General features: G+C 48.9%; 1 protein-coding gene across 1 annotated transcript in view; it reads left to right on the top strand.

The window, feature by feature from the left end:
* Positions 1 to 26,275, top strand: part of Myom1 (myomesin 1) — a 140,244-nt gene that overhangs the window by 100,687 nt on the left and 13,282 nt on the right. Inside the window, exons 23-33 of the mRNA XM_010638739.3 lie at positions 7,765 to 7,921; positions 8,729 to 8,835; positions 8,949 to 8,993; positions 13,636 to 13,772; positions 16,076 to 16,220; positions 17,292 to 17,351; positions 17,749 to 17,816; positions 22,748 to 22,861; positions 23,813 to 23,900; positions 25,089 to 25,127; positions 25,220 to 25,325. Of these exons, the coding sequence (XP_010637041.1) occupies positions 7,765 to 7,921; positions 8,729 to 8,835; positions 8,949 to 8,993; positions 13,636 to 13,772; positions 16,076 to 16,220; positions 17,292 to 17,351; positions 17,749 to 17,816; positions 22,748 to 22,861; positions 23,813 to 23,900; positions 25,089 to 25,127; positions 25,220 to 25,325 (1,066 nt within the window). The remainder of the gene's footprint in view (positions 1 to 7,764; positions 7,922 to 8,728; positions 8,836 to 8,948; positions 8,994 to 13,635; positions 13,773 to 16,075; positions 16,221 to 17,291; positions 17,352 to 17,748; positions 17,817 to 22,747; positions 22,862 to 23,812; positions 23,901 to 25,088; positions 25,128 to 25,219; positions 25,326 to 26,275) is intronic.

Genomic DNA, 26,275 nt, shown 5'->3' with positions numbered 1-26,275 from the left:
GACCCTGGAGACGTGCTGGGAGCAGAGATACTGGAGGAGAGGCAGCACACAGAGCCACCGGGCCATACGTTCCTGCGGGAGCCCACTGTGTGAATTAAAGGTACCACGTAGACATGCGCAGGGCAGCTAGAGTGTGCCGCGAGCAGGCCCTCCATCTAGCAAATGGCTTGGCTGAAGGCAGCTCACATCAGCTGCCTGCTTTCTCGTCCATAGCTCTGAAATGGCAGGTGGCCAGGCACGACGTTAACAGAGCCACCACTAGGGAAATTTTGCCACCAGAAAAGGGTCTACTCGTGACCACCTAGGTGAGAGTTTAGTGTTGCAGCTTTGGACTGTGGCACCAAACAAAGGTCATTTCTGTGGCCCTTCCCTTCCGGAATAGAATCGAGCAGCAGCTGCAGATGCAGGTGCCCTCAGCTCCACATGAACCCTCCTGGAAGCACTGGCTCCGGCCTGGGAGTCCGGGACACAAAGTCGAAACGCTTCCCTCACGGGGCATCAACACTCCAGGGACATCTGAACCTGACTTGTGGGCAGCGGGCACATTCACTGTTGCAATGTGCTTTTCTGGAGCTCTTCCTGCGTGCCTGGTGCTGCATGGGCCTTTGGGTAGGTGCCACACACTGGGTTTGCTGTCCGGCAGAAATGCCAGTCACAGCATGGGGTGATGTATTTATAAAGCATCTCCATAGCCAATGAGGCCATAAACTAGGAAATGAGGTTCCTGCTGAGGTTTTGGGGTACTCGGTGCCCCTTCCCATCTTTTCACAGTTGCCTTTGGCTTCTCTTAGAGCTGATTTGCAGATGGGGCTCTGACACAAGTAACCTTACAAAAGTCTGGTAGGAGCCGGGAGTGGTGGTGCACACCTATAATCCCAGCGCCCAGGAGGCTGAGGCAGGAAGATCACTGTGAGTTAGAGACCAGCCTGGGCTATACAGTGAGTCCCAGGTTGGTCTCAACTACATAGCGAGACCTGGTCTCAAAAAAAAAAGTGTGATAGGTATCTAGAGACACTGCCAGACTCCACATCCCTGTAAAAACTGAGGTAGCTGTAAGTTGTCTATATTCATTAATTTCATTAAGTATCGGTCTATTACTTTTTCCACATATTTGTTTGGTGTTAGAAGACACAGGGCCCGGGAGGGAGAAGATGTTCTCCATTTCAAGTTTGGGATGTGAATCTTGGGTTGCTGTTTCTGAAAAACAGCTTCTCTGGGGATACATTATTAAAATTTCAGGTAGAAAATAAAGCTTATCATGTAACAGCAAACCACACATCTAACAAGATATCTCAAGTGGAATTGAATTCCAGCTAAACATTAACTTAATCCCCTGGGCATGGTAGGATCACTTGGTCTCCCTTTGAAGTCAAAAAATAGGCCAACAGCTGTATGTGGCCTGGCCTCTGCTGCAGTCTGATTGTCCTGGTGACGAGATTCCAGACAATAATGGACCGTGTTGTGCTTTCCCACGAAAGAAGCCCAGAAACGGAATAGGCTTAACAGCTACTCCTAGTGTGGATTTGTTGGTACCTAAAGAAAAAAATTCTCTTCCTGGTATTTGATATTTTAAAAACAGCATCTGTGGGTGTTGCATCCGGCCAGGGTGCAGCAGGAGGCCAGGTGAGCGAGATCAGTTGGAGGCAGAGGTGATCTCGAGGGCAGCTGGCCGGCAGGATAGGCTGCAGGCGATCTTGCCAGAGAACAGGGCAGTGGGCAGGAGAACCTGGGCACCGGGCAGGGTCCCAAGAAGGAATCAGGTTACCGGAAACTAGGACCGGGTCATGAAGAACAAGCGGGTTAGGAGAAGGCACTCGCTACCAGAGGGTAAAAGAGTTGGGTCGAGCTGACAGCCTAGTCACCAAAGGCATATTGCAACCCTGGTGTCTAGAACTGGCAAGGCAGGGAGGTACGCATGCGCCGGGACCTCCTGGGGAAACCCCGAGGGATCCGAAGCGGGAAACCTGGCCTTAGCAATCTGCCTACGCACCGGTCTCTCTCACCCACTGGCACAGTCGCTCGGCCTTGGCTGTTTTGAGAAGCACTGCAGAACTTCAGTAACGCTGGTATCCACACTGTGCTCCTGGCCAGCCAAATCAGAATGTCTGGACAAAGCTTTCTGTGTTCGTATAACTCCTTGGGTGATCCGTGCTGAATGCAGGCTTGGGAGATAGGCGTTCGCTCTGAGCTCCTGTGAAACAGTAGCTGTCTGCTGTGTCTACTCGCTGAGAACTAGAACAGAACCTGGTGTATTACATAGGAGTTGATCTATGGATGAAAACATAGCGAGTGACTATCGCGCTTTGGCCGTCGGGTGTGGCTGTTGGCCTCAGTGTATGCGCCCTCGATCCTCGGCAGCTCACGGGACCCGCCTGGCTCAGAAGGATGAGTTGGGAAAGACGTGTCCAGCGAGTCCAGGACCTGGCCCAGGTGCCGAGTCACCCAGCAGCCTCACCTTAAACACAGGCCGTGGGCTCCGTGTGACCGGTTGGGAGTCACTCACTTCCATCTCCTTTACCCATTCCCACACTCTGTTTTTAAAAAATATGCACACACATCTTGGGAAAGGACGAATAACTAGAGCGTATTATAAATGTGAGATGGCAGTGCTGATGTAAAAAAAAGAACTCTCTTCAGATTACAAAATGTATAGGGAAGCAAGCAGTGTGCTGGGATTTTATTTCAGCCTTAACTGAAATTCTGTATTCATGTATTTACTGAGAAGAGAAAGGGCGGATGGCGTTGGTCAGTGTTCAGACTGCTCGTTCTAGCCGTGGGCCGCACCTTCACTGGTTCCTGTGTGGGGATTCCTGCTCCGAAGGACCTTAAAAGCCAAGTGTGCACAGCTGTGTCCTCATCAAGGCTTGGTGCGGGGTGGCGTTGCTGACTGGGGACAATTCTTCAGTCCCTTTCCAGTCAAAATAATCTCTTTTTCCCCACCTGTCTCCTGAATTCTCTGCGATCTTGAGCACAAAGGTCATTTCCGAGAAAAATCTAAGTCGTGACAACTTTTGGTTGGTGTTTCCAGCCTGACTTTGTGGGGAAGTGGGTTGGTCTTTCAATGGGAGGAGACCATCCACGGGGATCCCCTCATGTGGACCGTAGAACAGTAGAGCTGCTTCTGCGCAGCAAATCACAAAATATTTTAATCAGTCGGTAATCAAGTTGAATGTCTGTAGGTGTTGATCAAGTTCAACCTTGAATCAATTGCTGGTATCAAAACTCCAGCAAAGGCTCAGTTAAATCCTGGGACAGGCTGGATGTGGTCATTGCGACTGTAATCCCTGCACCGAGGAGGCCGAGGCAGGAACATCGCTATGAGTTTGAGACCATCCTGGACTACATAGTGAGTTCAAGGCCAGTTTAAACTACATAGCCAGATCTTGCTCCCCCCAAAAAACAAACAAAACAAAATGGGTCATTCTAAAAGGAAAATCTGAGACTGTTGTAGCTCTACTTTTCTCTCAGTCTTTTCCTTCTACCAAGTTAATCTGTACAAGACACTGCTGGCTTAGCCTGGGGCATATTAGAAATTCTGTCACTGCTTTCTAGGTTCATCTTGGTTTTTCTAGAGCATTTATACAAAGAACATCCATCTGAATGTCATGTAACGTGTACAGTTGTGATAGAATACTCTGCCCATAGCCGAATTCCACATTAACTCCTTGTACATTTAGTGTGTGGGAAAGTCAGTTCTCAGGTGCAGGTCCACGTCCTCTTGTAATACAGAGACCGACCGTCCAACACATCCATGTGCAGGAAAGCGCCCGGCTTGTTTCTTAAATACTTCTGCATACATTTAAATTCTCCAAGAATTTAAATGAACTTCCACCATGCATTTTTGAACCATAAATTCATTTTATTTTTAGTGATATTGTTAAAGTACCTTTGGGGGCAATATTAAGTGGACTAAGCATTCTTTTCCAATGAGAATAGTTATAGAACTCAAGAAACATTTAAATAATGAGCTGTTGATGTGTTTTCTTGTTTGTTTGTTTGGGTTTGTTTTGTTTTGTTTGAGACAGGGTCTCACTGTGTGTTTGAGACTGACCTGGAACTCACTGTGTAGCCCAGGCTGGTCTTAAACGCACAGTGATCCTCCTGTCTCAGCCTCCTGAGTGCTGAGATTACAGGCGTGTGCCACCATGCCCGTCTAAATGTTACAATTTTAAACTGACTTTCTCAAAGTGTTTTTTTTTTTTCCAATCCAGTCCCTGGCACATGTAAATTCATGTGGAAAATATGAAAGATTGCACCTTTTCCTGTACAATATTAACCTTATTCTTGATGAACTGAACATGTAGTGCAGCTTTTTAAAATAAAAATGCAAGTACTCATCTTAATGAGTTTTGCATTTTAAACCTTCAATACCCAAATGTGCTATAGTTTTAAATGTTTTTAATTTGTTCCCTTTATTGAAATGAATCAACCACCAGTACCCACCCTAGCCCCAGTGGGGTTTGCGTCGGTTGAAGACACGCTCCGCTTGCGGTGTGCTGATTTACACAACCGACCAAGCCGGGCTTCGCAGATAGCAGCTCTCTCTCAGGCCCTGGGCCACACTGCGGCTGATTCCTACCTCTTGCTTCACTTTAGATATGAAGTTTAATCTGAGGCTTTGTAAAAATGCCCGCATTTCTCACGTTAGAACTGTATAGGAGAGGTAAGACTTACACACCGAGGCAGAAGCTCGTGTATCGCTGGAGTCTCAAAAATTCTATGCTGATTAAAAAGGAAAACAAATAACGTTGTTTGTTTCACTTCACATTTTCACAGAAGCTCACCAGTGGCTCTACAAAAAGGAACTTCCCAGAGTACTTCTGTGTTCTTCTCTCAGCAACTCAGGCAGTTGAGGCGGAAACCTAGCGTGGCCGCCCCTACACCCAGCTGCCTGGGTTTGGCACCAAAGCTGCCCACTCTGAAATCTGAACACATTCTTGTTTCACAAGCCCAGTTCTCTGTTTGCCTGAGGGTTTACTACTAAGGCAAAGACACTTGAAGATTTGAAGGCTTTCGGATGAAATCCCTTTCAAGCGCTTCGGCATCTCGATGGGTGCTTTTGGGCCTGGGATGCGGTACGCGGGATCGACGCTCCTGTTTCTGTGGCGCCCACCTTGTTCCCAGCGTAGTTTGCTGTGCGCTGTCGTGACAGAGGAGCTGTCTGTCCCCTGCTCAGCTGTATCCCACGCTGCTCCTCTTTGGCCCACTGCCTCCTCTGGCTGGCATTGCCTTGTCCTCGGCATCCATGCTGCCAGGGACCCTCCCTTGTCTTTCTTCAGTTCACTGCACAGAGGAAAGCGGCCGAGTACCTCAGAGAGGTCTGAGTGGTGACAGCCCGGGGCTCTCCAGGCGCACCAGGCGCTCATGAGTGGCCTTTGTCCCATCAGCACTAGGTCTTCGGTGTGTTTCCTTACTTCTTGGTCTGGGGCGAAGGTCCAAATAGGTGAGGTGTCACCGCATGAAGGTTGCCTGAGGAGTTAGGAGAAATGCAAAACTAATGGACTCGTCCACGTTCTGCCAGCTTGGTGGCTCCTTTGTTTGCAGGAAAATCAAATCTTTCACATTAAAAGAATCCACCCGAGCAGGGTCTTTCCTGCCGTCCACCTAAGTTATGCCTTTAATATTGTAAGCAGGAAGTAGAGATAGATGAGTCATTTCCTTTTTACAAAGTACCACAGGTGGGCAGAGATTAATATGAGCCGTCCATCCCGCCTCCAAATTGGATGTTGCGCAAAAGCAGAAGCAGACTTAGTCAGTCAGCGTCCACCACTCTGTCTCCCTCACAGCGCTGCAGGTGGACAGACAGGACAGACCAGCCGAGCTCTCCCAGGGGCTCAGCCAGGCAAGTCATAGTGACTCAAAGCTCAGCACCCTTCAGTTTAGTCTTGTTTTAATAAAAGCACCTGTTCACCCTTTACATCAGTGAAGGTTGAGGACTAGTTAGGTGTTGTTGGCCCTGGAAATGAAATTTCCAAGAGAGCGGATGTAGTCTGTACAAGGAATACACAGTGGATGCCATGCTTATGAACAATTAAGCCTTTAACTGCTCATTGTTTCAGGTTATCTATGTAGGCAAATAGGAAAATAACCCTTTCTAAAAAAAATAAAATAAAAGGAATTTTAAGCCCGGTATGGTGGTATATCCCTGTAATCTCAGCACTGAGGAGGCTGAGGCAGGAGGATCCCCATAAGTTCAAAGTCTGCCTGGGATACATATCAATTTTAAGGCCAGCCTGACTGCATAGCAAAACGCTGTCTCAGAAAAAAACTGCAATGTTTAAAAATCTCCTATAGCTAGTGTATTCAACCTAAGCTTTCCCTCTACTGAAATCACTTTTTGGAGATTTATAGTTGAAGCCCACACTGCCATAAACAGGAGCACAAGTTAGACTGACCAGCAGGCTTGGGAACCAAGCCCCTCGTGTCACTTGCGGGGCCCAGGGCTCCTCTCAGCTTCCCCCGGAAGGACTTGTGACATTTTCTGTCCCACTGGCCAAAGTCACTGGACAATAGTCCAGGATGATACAATCTGGAGAGAAAACATCACTCCCTTGGGAAACAGCTTTTGGAAGATATTGAAGTACTTTTGAGAAAATAAAGCTATATCCAAAGACTAAATCTAATTTTCGCAGAAATGTAGTAACTGACACACACCAGGTTTAGGCCAGCAGCTGAATGAGTATAAATTCGAGTAGGATATTTTGCCTCTTTCAAGCAGGGTCTAGGCACAGCTGTGGCTATGTCCTGTGCCGTACCAGACTCTCTTTGAATTGCTATACTGGATGCAGGCACCATTTATTAAAACTCAAAACTAACTGAATTGTTTTAAATCCCAAAATCAATCTTCTTGAAATATAGTAGACCTCTGGAAACCCATTTCCATTTAAATTTTCACATAGTTCGATGAAAGATTTTCCTAGCTTTGAGCATTCTAATCCAGAGGGAGCCTCTTTTTTGTTTTGTTTTGGTTTTTTTGTTTTTGTTTTTTGATTTTTTTGAGAGAGGGTCTCACTATGTAGTTGAGACTGACCTGGAACTCACTATGTAGCCCAGGCTGGTCTCCAACTCACAGCGATCCTCCTGCCTCAGCCTCCAGAGTGCTGGGAGCTGGGAATGTAGCCCAGGCTGGTCTCCAACTCACAGCGATCCTCCTGCCTCAGCCTCCAGAGTGCTGGGATTACAGGCATGCGCCACCACACCCGGCTCAGGGGGAGCCTCTTTAAATTGACTTACGATTTTATCTTCAGTGGAACAAGTTCTGGTGTATTTCTCCATTCCAGAATGGTTGCAGGACTTTGAACATGTGCATGTAGGCAATTCTTATGCTCTCTGCTTCTCCCCTTCAGTTTGTCCTTAGTTTCATTGACTCTTTCTACCCTCTCCTCATGACGGATTGGGTCCCGGTAGGGTTGAAGCGAATTCAGGCCCGATAGGGACCGTTCCATCCTCCTCTTCCCCAGGCTGCCCGTCCCCTTATCACAGCCCAGTCAGTCCACTCCCCCGCAGCCGACAGTCACATCGCAGCTCTTCCTGGTCACGGTCGCACAGCCCTTCTGTCGTATTGGCTCCTCCTAGGCGGGAGACGTGACGCGTTGGCTAAATTCCCTGCTGCCGTATAAAAGCGGAATCTTGGAGCGAAAACATCCATCACCCTCGGCAGCGGGCTTTCCCTTGCCCAGGCGCAGGGCCTCGATTTAAGGCTAGAGTACAGCACCCAAATGAGAAGTCCCACGAGGTGCCAGTGCCTTCTCTTTCGTCTTCTAGGAACCAAGGAGGTGGTCGTGAGTGTGGACGATGACGGGGTCATCTCGTTGAACTTTGAGTGTGACCAGATGACTCCGAAATCAGAATTCACCTGGTCTAAAGACTACGTGCGCACCGAGGACTCCCCACGGCTGGAAGTCGAAAGCAAAGGCAACAAGTAAGAGTGGTTCCCGCTGCGGGGATGGGTGTCCTGTGCACTGCAGGATCAGGAAGTGGGCTCGCGGCTTCCCCACTTACATAACCCAGCGAAAGAGGATGAGGTCACACGTACTTTATATCAGTATTGAAAATGTCATAACCAATACAAACGTCAAAAGTAGTAGTCCTTGTAAAATACCTTGCAGCGTTGTAAGAGTAAAAAGAACAAAACTCCTTCGGTCAAAGAAAATGAGCAAATGACAGGCTCCCCCCAGCTTCCGCACTTAACATTTAAGCGTTTGGTTGACCTTAGACCCTGACCAGCGAAAAGCAAACAGCTTGGCCGAGCTGGGAAGCACTGAACCATTCGTTGGTTCCCTCCACATGGATGTGCCGACAGGGTGCCGGGTGCTGGGTGCTGGGAAACAGGTCCTGCCTCCAGAGACACCGCGAAGACACAGGGGGGAAACACCAGCGCAGTATAGGAAACTCAGAAAACGGGAGTGTGGGAGAGGACACAGGAAAAGCACCCGAGTTAGCTGCAGCACGCTGTGCTCTAGGGAGAAAAATGTGGGCTTCCAGGAAGGGCTAGTCTACAAAATATCTTGCTGTGTAGTAGTCAAAAGCGTACGAGCCTGGGACGGGACAGCGGAGCGCAAAGGGTCCTCCTGGTGAAGGGACTTAACCTGAGATGCCAGGGTGGCGCTGGCATGAGCTTGGCGCGGTGCGGGGTGTCCTGAACGACGGCCCCCTGCCTGTGGGTGCCTGGAGACGGGGCGGGGCACAGGCACCACCTCGTGTTTAAGAAACACGTTTTGTTCCGAAGGACAAAAATTACCTTCAAAGAGCCGGGGATGGAAGACTTGGGCCTCTATTCCTGCGACGTGACGGACACCGATGGGATAGCGTCAAGCTACTTAATAGACGAGGACGGTGAGCTTCCGTCGGTCCAGTCACGAGCGCCAGTTGCCCTCCTTTCCCAGTCCTTCCAGGGTGACTTCCACTTAGTGGTTCGTGGTTTGATTGTTTTCTGTCTCTCCCCACAGAATTGAAACGGTTACTCGCTCTCAGCCAGGAGCACAAGTTCCCAAGTAAGTGTCCACAGGACCTCACGGCTTTTAGCCGTCTCTCTCGGGGCAGGTGGGGTACTCACCAGGCCGCAGCCTGGCAGGGTTAGGAGAAGAGGCCGTGAGCAACGCCTTTTTCTTTGCCACCCACCATTCTCCAGAGAAACCAAGACACCGTAAAAACACACTCGTACTTGGTTACCCCAGGAAGTGTCAGGGTGCACAGGCGTCTGGGGGATTAAGCCCTTCCCTTTCGCCTGCGTGTTTTATCGTCACATATCTGTCTTCTTCTGGGTTTGTTCCTTTACACGTCAGCCTGACTTCTTCCTAAGTGCCGTTGGCATGGAATGGAAGAATCAGACTGCTAAATAAAAACAGCCTAAGCTCAGTGCCTGTCATTAGGAATTTAGTAAATAAGGCCGAGAGCCTCGGCCAGAAAGAATCTTTCTGAACTATTTACAAACCTTTAAATACAGCACCTTTTACATAAAAGATTAGACGCCACACTTGACACCCAGGAGAAGAGCAGGAGGTGTGAAATAACACTCGAAAGGTTCCGCTGGCCGAGGGGCCAGGTCTGCAGAAAGGTGCACCCTGGATGCAGAAACAGACGGAAGTGGCCAATTACGGGACGAACTCAGGACCTTGTGTTTGCAAGGCGCTTTTTCTGTATAATTAAGAATTTCAAAGAATTCCTTACTACTTAAATATATCTCAAATATAGTTTTCCTTTGATGCAAGACTTTCAAGAATCGAAAAAACTGTATCCCTGTCCCAGATGATGGCAAAGCTGTGAATACTCATAGATGTGCATTGCTCTAGGGGGTCTGGAGGGTCCCTACGCTCTTGGTGGAGGCTGAGATTACAGGCAGGGTGTGTGTGTGTGTGTGAGTGTGCAGTGTGAGTGTTGCAAGCGTGCGCGTGAGTTGTGTGTGTGTGAGCGTGTGTGTGTGTGTGTGTGTGTGTGTGTGTGTAGTGTGTTGCTCCTGCACCTGTCTCCTCCTCTACCCCTTGGAACGATCTGCTTGACCGTCGGGGGGGAGTGACCCCGGCCTCAGTGTCACCTTCTCAGCACGCTCCGGCCCGGGCAGAGGAGCGGATGGAGCCCGCGCAGGGTGCGTGGAGGCGCAGATCTGTGGGTGCTAAGGGAGACCCCACCAGGTGGCTAGGCCAGCCATTCCCGTGAAGCTGAAGAAGTCCCGGGAGAGTAACTGAAGCCCGCCCGACGCTGAGGGTCCCACACCCTTCCTCTGCACCCGGGCCCACTGCGAACCTGCGGCCCAGCCTCACCTAGTCCGCCAGGCCTGGCGCACAGAGCTGTTCCCAAGCGTGCGAACCTGTGCACGGTGTTGTCGCGGGCGCTGGCGTAAACATAGGCGCAGCAGCTAACAAAGCAGGTGAGACGGAGACGCTAAGTCCAGGCAGCAGCTGCGTCCTCCGAGCTCGCTCGGTGTGAGCGCTCGGAGGACGCAGTCGGGAGAGCGCAGTGTTTAGCTTCGGATGCCCGGGCGGCGATCGCGGGCCGCGGAGACAGGATTCATCAGGCGCTGGAGCTGCCCGGTGCTTCTGACTTTGCCCAGACACTGATTCGCGTTGGTCCTACCAGGTCAGGGCTGCGCACGCTTGCCGTGGCAGCACGGGGGACACAGAAGGGAGACCTGAGGATGTGTTTAAAACTCTGAATGCAAAGGTGAATCTGTCGCCCCGCTAAAGCAGCACTGTAAACCTTACAGCTCTTTCCCCTCCTGTGCGGACCAGTGAGGTGACTTCAGGGGCATTTGCAGAGGAACATCTCGGTAGGATCAAAGCAGTACGTCCTATTTCTCAATTTATACCCACTTCCTCTCGATGTGGCCGTGTTCATTTAGACATTTTTTTCCTTGAGATTTTATAAAGATTATGTGAAGGGGTAACCTTTGGCACAATAAATTCTCCTACGTTAAGCTGGCTTCAAAAATATTTTGAACGCCATTAAGCATATGCCTTAAACCCACAGATAACACATTTTGCTGGAAGCAAATTTATTGCCAGGGAAAGGAGCTGAAGGAAATTCAGAGCTGAGGAAAAGGGAAGTATAAGTCTAAAAATAGAAAACAACACCTTCTTGCCGGTACTTCTGCTAACCTGCAGCGAGGACAGGCAGCTTCCGTGAGGGCAGAGGGTGCTACCCGCCTCCAGCGCCAGACAGCTGGTCACCGCCCTACCTGTAGACCGGTGATACCTGCATGCGGGCAAGCACGGGCACACGCGCGCGCTCCTGTTTTTCAGTACGCTGTATTTTACAGCTGGGTTTGTGAGGTGTTGTTGAAGCAACTGGAGGAAGAAAGAGACGCCAAAATATCAGCAGCCAGCATTTAGAGAGCGCCTATGCGACGGGCACTCAAATGGAATGGGTCACGGAATCCACGGTGACCTTGCAAGCGTCAGTACAGTGGCAACTCCGTGTCGCAGGTTGAGAGCTAAGCAGCGAGACCGGGACACCTGAGTCCCCCTGGTGCCACTTCCCAGGCACATCGCAGGCCATTCCCACGCGTGCGCTTGCCGTGTTCCTCTGTGGTGTCGCATGGTGACCCCGCCGCCACTCGGTGTTCTTAGAACTCAGGGAGGACCACGGGCGTCAAAGGTACCTCCCCTGCCATCACCAGGCCACATCCAGGCCTCCAGACCTCCCTAGAAAAGGCTTTCCACTTCCAAGGCCTACGCAGGGCGGCAGCAGAGTGTCCAATGGGAGGGAGCTTCTCACCCACTCTCCCACCCCGGCCTGCCTTTACCTGCGGTGCGCAGACACCTGCCTGCACCAGGAAGCCCCTCGTGTCTGCCAGAGAGGAGAACTGGGCAGGAGGGAACAGCGCGGGCCTCACATCTGCCACCCTGACAAATGGCTAGTCTTTCCTGGGAGGCAGTTTTCTCCTCAGTACCATCAGGGAGCAGGCACACTGAGGCTCCTGGGCACCGATGACCCTCCACTGGGCCCTACCACGTGCTGTCCACTCCTCCTGCGAGCCTAGCGAGACGCAGCGCGCCTGCTAGCAGTGAGGCTCCCGGGTCTGGGGGTAGAGTCGGCCCAGGGTTGGGGCCTGTGGTAGACATGGCCCAGCTTCCTGGAGTTCCGAGCCAGAGCAGATCCCTGACTGAATGTGTGTGGAGAGGTGTAACGCGAGAAGTGACGTGCCTTGAAACGGAAAAGGGTTGACTGAGGAGAAATGCAAAGAAACACTGATGTAATTTAAAATGTAGCATGCCAACCTGCTGAGAGAGGTTTGAGAAGAGTCTAGAGGAAGTAAAGAGTGCCGATTTCCCCCGAAGGTAGTGAGGGCTGAAGGGCCACATCCACGAGAAACAGCCTCACTTTCCATAAAATACGCCTGGGCTGCGTCTGACGCGAACCCGTGGTTGGCGGAGCCCTCCTGACAACTCGCTCAGTCACAGACATTAGAAACTCGGTTTCGCAAGACAGCAGCTAATTCTGCAAATTTCATCGAGATTCCAATGGCCCAGCAATCTGTGTAAATCAGAGATGCCATAGGGTTCCTTTACGTTCCCGGCGAAGGAAGCCACACTGTTGTGAACTAGCTCCTTGTGGGGACTCACTGGTCTGCCTCTGACCAATTCTGGTGGACTGGGCATCTCTGGGACAGACAGGACTGAAATGAGTGGCTGTGTGGGTGGTCGTCCTTCACACGCCTGGGGGAGAGTTCTGGGGTCCCCCGGGCACCAGAGTCCAAAATGCTTAACCCCTGAAATAAAGCTGCCCGACATTTGCATATAACCTACCCGCATCGTCCTGAGTGTGTGCTCAGACCACGTCTGCCTCGTGTGTAATGCCCAGCAGCATACACGTGGTAAATGACAGCTGTCCTCCTCGGTAGGCTCTGCTCTATTACTGAACGAATAATGACAAGGAAAAAATCTATACATGTTCAGTACAAATGCAATTTAAAAAAAGATTTAGGTTTTTGTACCGGGGATCGAACTTGGGTCTTCGTGCTTGGGAGGCAGGTGCGGCACCACTGAGCTAAATCCCCGGCCCTGAAAACTATTTTGATCCACAGTTGGTTGAATGAGCAGGTGCAAAGCCTGCAGATATGGAGGGCTGACTGGAATCAAAATCCATTCCTTTTTCAGATTTATTTTTTAAATTAAAAAAACAAAGTAAGTTAAATTGTTTAAAAAGCATGTACTGCTTTCTAAGTAAGCGTTCTGAAGTAATTCAGACACTGACTCTTAGACCATGCGCGCTGAAGAACTTGCCAGGGCAAGTCAAGTGAGGGCCAGCGGCCAAACGCAGCCCGCCTGAGGTCGCCAGTGTTCAGACAGGAGACCGCGCTCGCGTGGGCCCCAGAGCCAGCCCTGGGCTCTTCCTCGTTACTTGAATAACCTAACCAGAGCGGCAGAGGCGCTGCCTGGAGTGCCCTAGAGGTCAGCTCATCCTCACCATCATAGTCCCGACAGACAAGATTCACGGTGCCCAAGGCCACGGTGCAGGATGAACCCCGCATCTTCTGTCCCTCACTCTGCAGCTTTCCCTACAGCTGTTGCCCTGCTTCTGGGCTCTGCAGGAAGCCATCACCATCGCTGTGGGCTGTCCGTTCCCTTATCAGAAAGCCGGGACCAATATCCTGGTCGCCGACACAATAACTTCTGTGTTTTCTTTCATTTTTCTTAGCTGTTGCAGCTAAATCAGAGTTGGCAGTGGAAATTTTGGAGAAAGGTCAGGTCCGGTTTTGGATGCAGGCTGAGAAGCTGTCTGGCAATGCTAAAGTCAACTACATATTTAATGAGAAGGAAATTTTTGAAGGCCCGGTAGGTTCTATATGTTTTACATTTTAAAATGTACTGTTGTAGAGCACATTGTGGGAATATGGATAAATTGTTATGAAAACTGCTGGCTAGTAGGCTGGGGCGGTTTGAATCTTTATCATGTTTTTTGTTTTTTTGTTTTTTTTTTGAGACAGGGTCTCACTATGTAGTTGAGACTGATCTGGAACTCACTATGTAGCCCAGGATGGTCTCAAACTCACAGCGATCCTCCTGCCTCAGCCTCCTGAGTGCTGGGATTACAGGCGCGCACACATAATGAGAAGGAAATTTTTGAAGGCCCGGTAGGTTCTATATGTTTTACATTTTAAAATGTACTGTTGTAGAGCACATTGTGGGAATATGGATAAATTGTTATGAAAACTGCTGGCTAGTAGGCTGGGGCGGTTTGAATCTTTATCATGTTTTTTGTTTTTTTGTTTTTTTTTTGAGACAGGGTCTCACTATGTAGTTGAGACTGATCTGGAACTCACTATGTAGCCCAGGATGGTCTCAAACTCACAGCGATCCTCCTGCCTCAGCCTCCTGAGTGCTGGGATTACAGGCGTGCACCACCACGCCTGGCTCACGTTTTTTTTTTTAAGTGAAGGAAATCCACACATCAACTCTATCATTCTGTCCAAACCAGGACACTTCTGAGAATGGAAGGGGAGGCTGTTAGTAATTTTTCTGAGAGCCACGGTCGTCCACCAGGCTCTCAGACAAACTAGGAAGCACGGTCACTACGTAAAATCTGAGCTGCGGGATCCACCACCTTCCCACCCACCGTGGTGAGCGACGGACATTGGCGCACTCATCTAAATGCCAGACCTTGCTTTGCCTGTTTTTAATGAGTTTTTTAAAAAGATGTAAGTTGCGGACTGGGGATTTAGCTCAGTGGTTCCACCTCCTGCCTCACAAGCGCAAGGTCCTGAGTTCGATCCCCAGTACCAAAATAATAAATAAATAAAAGATGCAAATTATCTGCATCAGAGATTTCAGCCAACCTGTGGGGAAAATGACCTCTTTCTCCAGTGGCTCCAAAAATGAGCCGAAAATGAAGTCCATCCTAACTGCAAAGTTCTAGACTCAGGATGAACCCATATTCTTACAGCATCTGGGGTCTGACTGGCTCGGTTTGGTGGATTTCTGTGTCTGCGTATCGCCTTGTGCGGCACCGTCCCCTTTACTGTTCGTGAACACAGCTTCTGTGGCTGGAGCTGCACGGCTTGGCACCGCCTGGCCAGGGCAGGGGAAGGCCAAGCATGGTTGGCCCCACTGCTGCCTGCACCGCTGGAGAGCATATGCAGTTACTGTCTAGATGCAGCCCTCCTTCCTGCGCGCACACACGCGTGTGCACACCATGAATGCTGGCACACACGCACACCGCGCTGTCTCGGGTCGTCCGAGGAGAGGGCGCACGGCTGCTCATCCGTAACTCTGGGGCCGCGCTCTCAGAGGGAAAGGGGCGAGGGTCTCAGCTGGAGAGTGCTCCCCGCAGGGTCCCGGGGCAAGAGGGGCCCAGGGTCCAGCCAGACCTGAGCCTGCCTTCTGTCCTGCATTTTATAGCAAAGATTCATCAACTCGGACGGATGTAGATCTGTGTCCGTCTACACGGGGACTAAGATTCACCCCTGCACTCGGAGAGAGTTGTCTAAATGCCGCCTACAAGGCTGTTTGGACTCATTAAGAGTGGAAGGGTTTCCAGGGCTGTACAAGCGTTTTTATTCTCGCGTCACCAGCGGGTGTTTAAGAACGGCCCACCACAGGCCGCGCATGCGCCGGCTGCCGCCGCATGGCAGTCCGCTGTTGGGGGGGGCAGCCTGGTTTCCTCCTAGTAAAGATAATGCCACCTGGAAAGAAAGCGGGAGTCTGAAATTTTGATTAAATTTTATAACATGGATAACAAAACTTTATGTAGACTTAAGAAATTATATCGTCGGAGCCGGGCGTGGTGGCGCACGCCTGTAATCCCAGCACTCGGGAGGCTGAGGCAAGAAGATCGCTAAGCCCAGCATGGGCTACAGAGTGAATTCCAGGTCATTCTCAACTACCTAGTGAGACCTTGTCTCAAAAACCAAAAAAAAGAAAGAAATTATATCGCCAACTATTCAGTAATCCATTCTGATCCAGCTCAGACATTCATATAATATATTCCTTTTGGGGGTGTACAGGAGGCCGAAGAATTTGTCAAAAATATTACTAAACTAATTATTCTTTGGAGTTGATTTTATTTCACTGGGCTCATTGTCTTCGGGGTAAAATGTCTCCCTCGCCGCTCTCTCCACCTGTGTCTTTTTGCTTGGAAGAAATACAAGATGCACGTGGATCGCAGCACCGGCCTCATCGAGATGTTCATGGAGAAGCTGCAGGACGAGGATGAGGGCACGTACACGTTCCAGATCCAAGACGGGAAAGCGACGGGCCACTCCACGCTGGTGCTCATCGGAGACGGTGAGGACGCCTAGCCGCGGGAGGGGACCTGGTCCGGTCCGGGAGAGGGCGCAGGAGCAGTGTCCTGACCAGATCCCCGCGTCAAAACACAGATCTCTCTCTCTCTCTCTCTCTCTCTCTCTCTCTCTCTCTCTCCCCTCTCTCTCTCTCTCAATGCAAGCTGGCTCTGCTTCACTTTTTCCATTTAATATTTTATTTCTATTGGTCCATGTCTGCAGAACACACTGACTGCATTCCTGAGGGGAGTTGGTGCACGGGCAGAACACATCTTAATCTCTTTTCATCCCCTCGCTCTCCCTGCCCTCCCCTTTTCCCGCGTCTCTAGGTGCCCTTCCCCTGTGAAAAGGGTCCATCTGCATGTTTCCTATTTCCTTTTCCCGTCTTTTATTTTGCCCGCTCACTGTTTGTGCTTGGCTTTCTCAGATAAGAGAGAGCGTGCAGGATTCCAGTTTGTGCTCCTGATTTATTCCCCTCCCATTGCAGTCTCCAGTTGATCCTTCTTTATCAAAGTATAATTTTCGAGTTATGCTTTCCACCGCATCTCATTTTATAAAAATGAATATTAATTTTTAAAAAACGTGAAGGGTATCCTGGCCCTCCAGCAAAGCTGTACTTAATCACGTATATAAACAAGCATTTCCTCCTAAAGTCTTCCGGTGAAGGCTACAAGACCACCAAGACTGAGCGCATGTCAAAAGCAAACCCTGGCGCTGTTTAATAATGTGCGCACCCTGAATTACTTCACTTGAAAAGAAAAAGCACGCAGAAGTACTGCACGTCGCCTTTGCGAATCGCACGTCGCACGCAGGGTGCAGTAGTCAGCCGCTCACAGCACCGTGGAAGCCACCAGGGTGCGAGTGTGTGACCTCTGAGCCAGCTGCACCCGGTACCGGCACCGGCTCACCACGCCCTGGGTTCCGCCTCTCAGAGCCCGTTTCTTCACTGTAAGAGTCGCCACGCTGCAGGAATGTCGCCAGGAGGAACTCAGGCCACTCAGGAACTCAGGAGGGCTGGCACGTGCGCTCCCTCTGTCCAGCCTAATTTTACACTTCCTTGTTTTTCATTTTCTAGTTTATAAAAAGCTCCAGAAAGAAGCTGAATTCCAGCGGCAAGAATGGATCAGGAAACAAGGTAAACTTAGGCAATGAGTAAAAACAGAAATACTTGGATTTTTTTTATATAAAGCATCCCAAGATTATTTCCATAACAAGTTAAAAGGAATGGTATCGATCATGTTAAGAATTCCATGATAAATAAAAACAATTAAAATATTTATTATCAGATATGTAGACATTAAAAATATTTAAAAACTGAATCTGGCCCGGGATTTGGCTCAGTGGTTCCACTGCCTGCCTCACAAGCACAAAGACCTGAGTTTGATCCCTGGTACCAAAAACAAACAAACACAACTAAATCTGTAATGTTTTTCAGTTTGACTTCAAACATAAATCACTTAGGATTTAAGAATGAGCTTTGATTTTGCATTTGTGATTAATAAAGTGATGCTTATGTCATTAACATTTTATAGGCCCGCATTTTGCTGAGTATTTGAGCTGGGAAGTGACCGGTGAATGTAATGTACTGTTGAAATGCAAGGTAAGAGGTGGATGAATTTTTAATATCTGATGCAAGGGAAAAATAAAGATAAAATAGAACAAGGGGAAGAGGAAGACCAATTCTTTCATCTCCCGAATTTGAGCCGCAATGACTTGACCCTTCCTTGCTGTGAATGTTACAGGTTTATTTTTTAAAAAAGCACTTAAGCTAAAATAACATAAAAATATGTTACAGCGAAGTGACTGTTCCTCTTCATTACTCGTGACCAGGTTAATAAAGACATGGGCTCTTTTTAAATTATAGGTTGAGAATTCCTTATCCAAAATGCTTCGGAGCAGAGATATTTTGATTTTGGGTTTTTTTTTCTTTTGAAATATTTGCATATACGTGTGTTGGGGCTCCGATCCCAATCTAAATATGAAATTCATTTGTGTTTCATATACACATAGCCTGAAGGTAATTTCATGAAGTATTTTTAATATCACATAGCGAAGTTGCACAGTGTGGAATTTCCCGCTTGTGATGTCAAGTCCGTACTCAGAAAATTTCAGATGGGGAGGCTCTTGGACTTCAGATGGTCACCCTCTGTTAGTACCAGAAGACTCCTGCTGTTTTGGGCTTAGGGCCAAATCTGCATCTAAGTGGCAGATCTTTTCCAGACTCCTTGGCCTCCGTGTTTGGGGATGAGCTTCCTGTCTAAAACAACACAAGGACAACAACAAGAAAGTTTTCGACAGCCAGGCACAGTGGCGCACACCTGCAGTTCTTGCTGCTTGGGAGGCAGCCTAGGACTGAGAGGCCCACCGGGGCGGTACTCAGAACCTGTCTCCAAGAAAGATTTTGTTTTATTTTTTAAAAAAAGGTTGGGGAGGGGAAACTGTTGCACGCAGTTGCAATGTGAGGTGGTGATGGTCACCAGTAACCCAAAGCAGGGTCATGGGTCTGGCATTTGGATGCGGTTGTCATCCCAAGAGCCAGAGCCAAGGGCCCCGGTTTCTAGTAAGTCTGACAAATTTGAAGGAAGAAGTTTACCAGAAACACATAAGAAATTAGTTCGAGGTTTCAGTCTCTCTGAAACGGCACAGCTTCTTGGAAACCCTTCTGGGTGGCAGCTAAAGCCCTCAGCGTCTCCACCCTGGGCTGCTCACTCACTGTCCCAGGGGCACAGCCCCTCCCTGCTGTCCTCCCTCCTGTACCCTTCTGCCCGTGGGAGTTTTGCTGTTCTAATGGCTTGCTCAGCAGAATCAGCCTCTCCTGTGCTGAATAAGAAGGCCAAGCCCACACATAGTGTCTTCGCCACTTTCCTCATCACCGAGACCCGATACCTGACATCCACAAGTTAAAGGAGAAAGGTCCGTTTCCATTCACACTCTGTAAATGTTTCAGTCCACAGTGGACTGGCTCCATGGCGGGGTGGCAGGGCAGAGGGGCATCGCAAGGAGAAACAGCTCATGGCAGGGCAGCAGGAAGCAACGTGATCAAGGGAGGAGGAGAGACACAGGTGCAGGCCTTGACTCCAGTGACCCACCTCCTGCGGTCAGGCGTCACCTCCCAGGGTCACATTCGGTAAACGAATCCACTGATTGAGTATCACACCCCATGGTCCACTACCTCCCCAAAGCCCCTTCTAGGCACACATGAGGCTTTGGGGGGACTTCTAGATATAAAGTACAGCACATAGGTTATGATATTTGCAGATATGGATTTGTGCTGCTTGTCTAAGGCCTAGAATGACCTTCTTTCGGCTTCTCTGGCAAAATCCTTTCTCTCTGTAAGGCCTCCCATGCTCAGTCTGGGCAGAAGGACCCTTCCTGTGTCCTCCCATACCTCTCTGTTACACTGTTATGGCATTTTACATAAATTCACCATCACTATTGCATCAGCATTCAAGGTGCGTGTGCAGTAAACATTCAGACTCATGGGGCTATGGAGGGCCGTAGCTGGCACCTGTCCACTCTGAAGGATTGAGGAAGCGCCCAGGCCTCCTGCTGCCCTGCAGGAGTCCACAAGACAGCTGTCCCCTCTGCCACCCTCATATGACTGCTCCTCATGGGGCAGGTGTGGGAAGTACAGGGCTCTAAAAGCCAGCACTCTTGTGACAACTCCAGATCTCAAGAAGCAGGGTGCTTCATAAGGCCCCAAACATTTCTTGTCCCTCCCAGTCTGTCACCAGGGGCGTTTTTGTTTTGTTTTGTTTTCCTGACACAGGGCCTCACTATGTAGTCCAGACTGGCCTTGAACTCACCATAAAGCCTGAGGCTGCCACACCTTTCTGGCAATCCTCCTGCTTCAGCCTCCCAGTTGCTGGGATTACAGGTGTGGACTACCACGCCCAGCTCAGGGGCATTTTGCCGGAAGTAACATCACCCAGGAACCCAGTTACTTCCTCCATTTCTGGAACCGGCTTCCAGGGTCAGGAGGAATGTTTGTGGGTGCTGGTCTCACTGTGGTCACCAGTATTGTTGCTTCTAACAGTCATTTATTAGTGGAAACTCTTTCATATTTTAAAATTCGAATGTTCGTGTTCGTAATGAGTCTAAACATTTTCTTCACCTGTTTGTTTTGTAGTTGTTTTTCTTCTTTTGCCAAGTAATGTATATTTTACCAGTCATTCAGCGGGGTCTTTAGGATTTTTTTTCTGTTTGAATGAAGTCTGTAGTCTTTTATACAAATTTAATCATGTAAGAAGTACATGGATATATTCTGCTGTGTAAAAAAAAAAAAAATGAATACTGTAGATAAAGCTCGAGATTTCTTGGCCGTGTGAGGTTTTGGTGCACTGAAATTAATGCCAGGACAGGATGTGTGGATGACAAATGAAATGAGCCTCTTCAAGATGATGAATCCGTGTACTTGTTACACTTTCCCATACCTATATCTGCAATGCTTCGCTTATTTTTTTTGGGGGGGGTACTGTAAGATCCTCCCAGGGAGGAATCCCACTACTCTGAGTCCGGGACGCCACGATGCACCATAAACACCCCGGAGAGACGATTCTTGATGCAAAACACAAGAGTTCTTTATTCCAGCCCACTGGGGCTCAGCTCATAACCCTCGCAGGGGCAGAGGAGTTGAGCCCCGAAGCAGGGTAGAGACACAGTTTTTAAAGGAAAAAACCACAAGCTATAGGGTAGGGGGAATTCCGAGAAAGGGGTCAATTACGGGAACATTCAGTTACAAAGGGTGGGGACTTCGGGGAAGTGGGACCATGGATTGTTCAAAGGGGTAGGGTCTGTTCCGCACCAGACTTTATCTTGGTTCCTGCCTCTCAGGAATGTTTAAGGCGACCTTTTGACGTGTCATGGTTAGCTGACTCTGCTAGGGGTTGGGCTCTTAGAGCTTCTTAATACTTTTCCTAACAGTACTGGGGATCAAACTCAGGTCCTTGTGCTTGCAAGGCAGGAGGCAGAACCACTGAGCTAAATCCCCAGCCCTCGCTTATGTTTTTTTTATTGTTTAGATATATTCAGGTTTACTGGTTCAGTCTTTAATAAAGTCACTAGTTTTTGTGCATAGACTATTTTAATCAGGTAGGATGTGCCTTATTTGGTGTTGAGATTTTTACTTTTATTTAAGTGTGTGTATCAGCATATATCTACTCTTTTTTTTGTCTACCCAATAATTTTTTTTTTTTTTTTTTTTTTTTTTTTTTTTGAGATTGGGATCGCACTTTGTTTTTGCCAACTGGTTTTGAACTTCTGGGCTCAAGGGATCCACTTGCCTCGGCCTCCTGAGTGCTGGTGACAGAGGAGGAAGAAATGTAACTCCCAAACCTGCTAGATATCCAAAATGCGGGTTTGTGTTCTCGAAAATTAAAGAGTGAATTCTAGGAACAACGGAGGTTAAGAGTAGGATAAGTTTATTGAGGGAAAGACAGCTTCTGTCTAAGAGAAAAGGAGGACTGGCAAGTAAGTTGCTCTCTCACCCCACTTTTCAAAGATATTTTATACAGCGAAGCCATGTGGCGAGGCGGGTACAAACTGGGACAAAACTAAACCCAGTGGAAAGCTACAAGGTGGGCATGAGTTGGGGCAAAACCATGACCAACCAATAAGGTTACAAGTACAGTCACCCAGGTAATATTGATTAAATGGGGATCAAATGGGGGAACAAGTCAGGTAGCAAGCGTGAGGGATTTTCAGTAAGGGTGGGGATCAGGCGTATTTCCTGGAAAGGCTGGGCTATGACCTTGGCCCCCACCCAGGCATAGAAACCTACTTAGAATATCAGTCACTGCTATTTATCCCCGGGGGAAGCACAAGGCTGTAGTAGTTTCTTTTCTCAATTCTGGCCTTCAGTGAATGTGTCTTGATTGTCCTCCAGGTTGGCTCCCTGAGGGCCCACAAGATATCTCATTAACTTACCTATCTGCAGTACTGGGACCATAGATGTGTGTCACTGCTTCTCTGTGATTCCAAAGTCAATTTTTACTACTGGAAATAGAGAGGCTCTTGATTTTCTTATGTGCATTAGTACCCACTTTTTCCGAGACCTATTTCTCAATTAAAATAGTTTTCAAAAATTCCCCTAGAAAGCTGTGTCTTCTGACTCCCAAGTTCAGTACGTTTCTATCCTTTGCTACATTAAAAACTACTTAGAGGGCCAGGGATTTAGCTCAGTGATTCTGACGTCTGTGTCTGCTTCGCAAGCATAAGGTCACAAGTTCCGATGCCTGGTACCAAAAAAGTAAATAAATAAATACACTACTTAGTTCTGCTGGGCCTGATGGTGCACGCCTGTAATCCCAAGCACCCTGGGAGGCTGAGGCAGGAGGATCGCCAGTTTGAGCCAAGCCTGAACAACTTGAGACCCTGTCTCAAAATTTAAAAACATTTTTTAAAGAAAAAAGTTATGTAGCTCAGTGCGAAGGCCCTGGGTTCAACCTCAGTCTGGCGGGGGGGACCCCTACTTATTTCATAAGAGTAATGTTTCTCTAATTCAAAAAGACTTAAGAATGGTTCTTCTTGCAGGTGGCAAATATTAAGAAGGAGACTAATATCGTGTGGTACAAAGACGAGAGAGAGATATCCGTGGACGAAAAGCACGACTTCAAGGACGGCATATGTACCCTGCTTATAACAGAGGTAGCTGACTGGCAGTGTGCAATGCAATGTCAGATCCACGCCCTATGTTCTCCTCCAAAACCGAAACCAGATTCTGCGTTCATTCAATGCCCCAGAGGTGTACGGTGTCAGGTTAAAAAGCCAAAATCCAAGACCAGGCCAGAATCACTCCAAGCCCTTACTGTAGCAACGATCTGCAGGGCCATGTTGGATCAAAGGAGAAAGAGTCATATGGCTGAGACGGGCAGCGCTTCTTATAGGACTGTGGTGGGGCTTCTAGGAGCTGGGGTGGGATTGAGTGCTGCAGCAGCTAGGGATTGGGGGGCTTGTGACATCACTAGGAGGGGCTTCTCTCTTAACGGGAAGAGGCATGATGGGAAGGAGAAGGCTGTCCTTTAGTGGGGGAAGCCACGTTTTTAGGTGTGAAGCAAGGCATTATGGGAAGAAGGCTATTCTTTTTATGTAGTGGCCGTCTTAAGGCGAGGGAAATCTAACATACAGTAGCTGACTTCTAACTGCTGCAGGAACAAAAGCTCCTCTCACTTTGTGATATGTGCGGGTCTCTCAGGTATCTAACCTGAGAGGATCCACGGTGCTTGTTTTCTGAACGACTTTTCTCAGCCGCTGAGTGGGTCCTTCCTTGCACTTTGGCCTCATAACTTGCTCTCTCCCAGTAGAGAGACAGTCAGGTATAGTAGTCATTGAGGTGCACACTTTCATCGACTCTCAAATATATGCGGTCGCTTACTTTTAACAAATGAAGGCCTCACCTCCGCCATGGCCTCCGAGGGGAAGCACTCACCACCAGCAGGGAAAGTGACTGTGGCTGGGGGAGGGCATGAGCTGTCTGCGCGGCTTCCCGCTTGCTTGGGTGGCTTCGATGGCAGTTCCTAGGCAAGGACCTTACACAAGGCCTGCGCCATACCTGGAGCTTCGCTAAGCTGCAAAAACGGTGTCTCTGTTCTCCCCTAGTTTTCCAAGAAAGATGCCGGGTTTTATGAAGTCATCCTGAAAGATGACCGTGGGAAAGATAAAAGCAGACTTAAACTTGTGGATGAAGGTCAGTCCCCGAGTGCTGTGTTACCAGAATTATGATTGAGGCTGGGCTGGCAACTGAAGACATGCTGGATCTTCATCTTTAGATTCTGGTTTTATTGAAATTCTAACAGAGTGAACTATTTTTTTTTCCCCAAAAATATGTCATCGTTGGTCTTCCTAGAAGTTGAAATTTTAGTTTTTTGTTGGCTTTTTGTTTTTGTTTTTGTTTTGTTTTGTTTTGAGACAGGGTCTCACTATGTAGTTGAGACTGACCTGGAACTCACTATGTAGCCCAGGCTGGTCTCGAACTCACAGCGATCCTCCTGCCTCAGCCTCCTGAGTGCTGAGATTACAGGCGTGTGCCACCATGCCTGGCTGAAAGTGTAGTTTTAATACTCGGAAAATTTATAATTTACCAAGGGGTCTGTTTTCAATTTAAAGCATCATTTTAGCTTCAACTCTATAAAGTGTTCCAGGATCAAAAAAAAAAAAAAAAAATCAGGGAAGAACATGTTGAAAAATAGCCCAGGGTTAAAGGGTAGCCAGAAAGATTTATATAAGATATTTGAAGCTTTACAGTTATTTGCAAGGCAAGAAATGAATTTCCACTTTTCAGAGACAACTGAGGACAGTATATCATGATAAAGGAAAACATACTTGTGACCCCCAAACTCTCAATTTTTTTTCCAAACAAGATGTGTTAAGAATATTGCTTTTTAGAAAAATAGTGGAAAACTGTCTTTGATTTTACCTTCCTACCCTTGGTGAAGTGATGGCTAAATGTTTACTGGCAAAAGTCACTATTAGGCCGGGGAGGGCCAGCCCGCAGAGATGACTAATTCATCATGGATTGATGACACAGATTAAAAAAAAAAAAAAGTCCTGTAGCATGAACCAAGTCTTCCTGGGACTTCGGAACAAGAACCCCAAAGCCAAGAACCTTCCTGGAAATCTCACTGTGGCTTTCTGTAGAATGTAAATATGGTCTGAATCGCAAAGATTCCAAAGTTAAAAAAAAAAAAATCCAAAATAGGCAGAGATCTCTCGCAGCCTGACACAAATGGAGTCGTTTTCCTCCAAGAGTGCTAATTAGCAATCGGCCAGCGAATCACCCCCTTCATCAGACAGGGGCTAAGAGCGAACAGTTGGAGGTCTGGCTGGAGGCTCAGTGTGCTTCTGCTAACCCTTGGCTCTGAACTTTTATCCTCAGCCTTCCAAGAACTGATGGCCGAAGTCTGCAGGAAGATCGGTAAGCTGACGTCTTCTCGCACCCGCTGCGCCTTGTTCTCCTGCAGGACGGTCGGACGTAGGTGCCTAAGATACACTGTCTTCTCCTTACAGCTTTGTCCGCCTCAGATCTGAAAATCCAGAGCACCGCAGAGGGCATCCGGCTGTACTCGTTTGTCACTTACTACCTGGACGATTTGAAAGTTAACTGGTCCCACAAGTAAGTGAAGGGAGACTCACTTGCCAGGTAGAAATCCTTTCTCGGGAAACAAAACACAAAAAGAAAGAGAAAAAAAAAAAAACCCTGTTCCTTTCAGGCAAGGATTCTTCTTAATTCTCAGTCTGATTTGAGGGTCACAGGACGAAGACGCCCAGACCCTTCCCTTACACCGTCCTCTGCACTGTCAGACTCGGCCCAGGCCACAGGCGTCTTCGCAGTGGAGCCTCCGCCTCCACACTTGTGCCGGGCCAGCATCCCGAGCCACATTCTCCACACCCTGCTCGCACACGCTGTGGTCCAGAACAAAACCGAGGCCCCTCGTGTCCTGTTAGATGAATGAACGGAGGAGAGCCCAGGTGACCCTTGTCCCAGCCCCGGAGTGCTGGGCGCCCGCGTGCTGCTTGTCCACACTCAGCAGGCTTTAGAGGTCTCCATATGACTGCAGAGAAAGGTGACTGAGCTGGATGGAGCCCGAAGGTCTGTCCTAGTCCCGGGCTGCCTGGGCGGAGAGCTAGAGGAACCGCGTTGCAGCTCGCCTCTGGGATTTCCTAAATCAAACCAGTCCTGCCTTTCCCTCACCTGCGGGCCTCCTTGAGATGTCCTGAGATGACAGCACCAGAGGCCTGGTGGGGCTCCTCTTCGGGGTGCAGTCACCTTCCGTCTGGTCCCCCCAAGTGTGCCGACAGCCGCGGTGGAGGGGACTCGGAAGTGGTCCTGTGGCAGCCCAGGGGCGATTCCCGCTGTGGCTTTGGTAGACATCGACTGTGCCAGGCATTGCCCCGGCCCTTCTGCTCTCCGGTTAATGCGTTTTCACAGCCCTGGAGGAGCTGCAGTGACCATGGTCACCGTCACACAGCTGAGAGGCCGGTCTAGGGCCGAGCCAGGCAGCCTTGCTCCGCCACTGCTCCTCACTGCGCTCCCGCCCCGTCTAGAATGGCTGGAAGGGAGGG

The sequence above is a fragment of the Fukomys damarensis genome, unplaced genomic scaffold (genome assembly GCF_012274545.1).
Source record: "Fukomys damarensis isolate Sample0158 unplaced genomic scaffold, DMR_v1.0_HiC HiC_scaffold_30, whole genome shotgun sequence".
Taxonomy (NCBI): Eukaryota; Metazoa; Chordata; class Mammalia; order Rodentia; family Bathyergidae; genus Fukomys; species Fukomys damarensis.
This window is presented reverse-complemented; position numbering and strand designations above follow the sequence as displayed.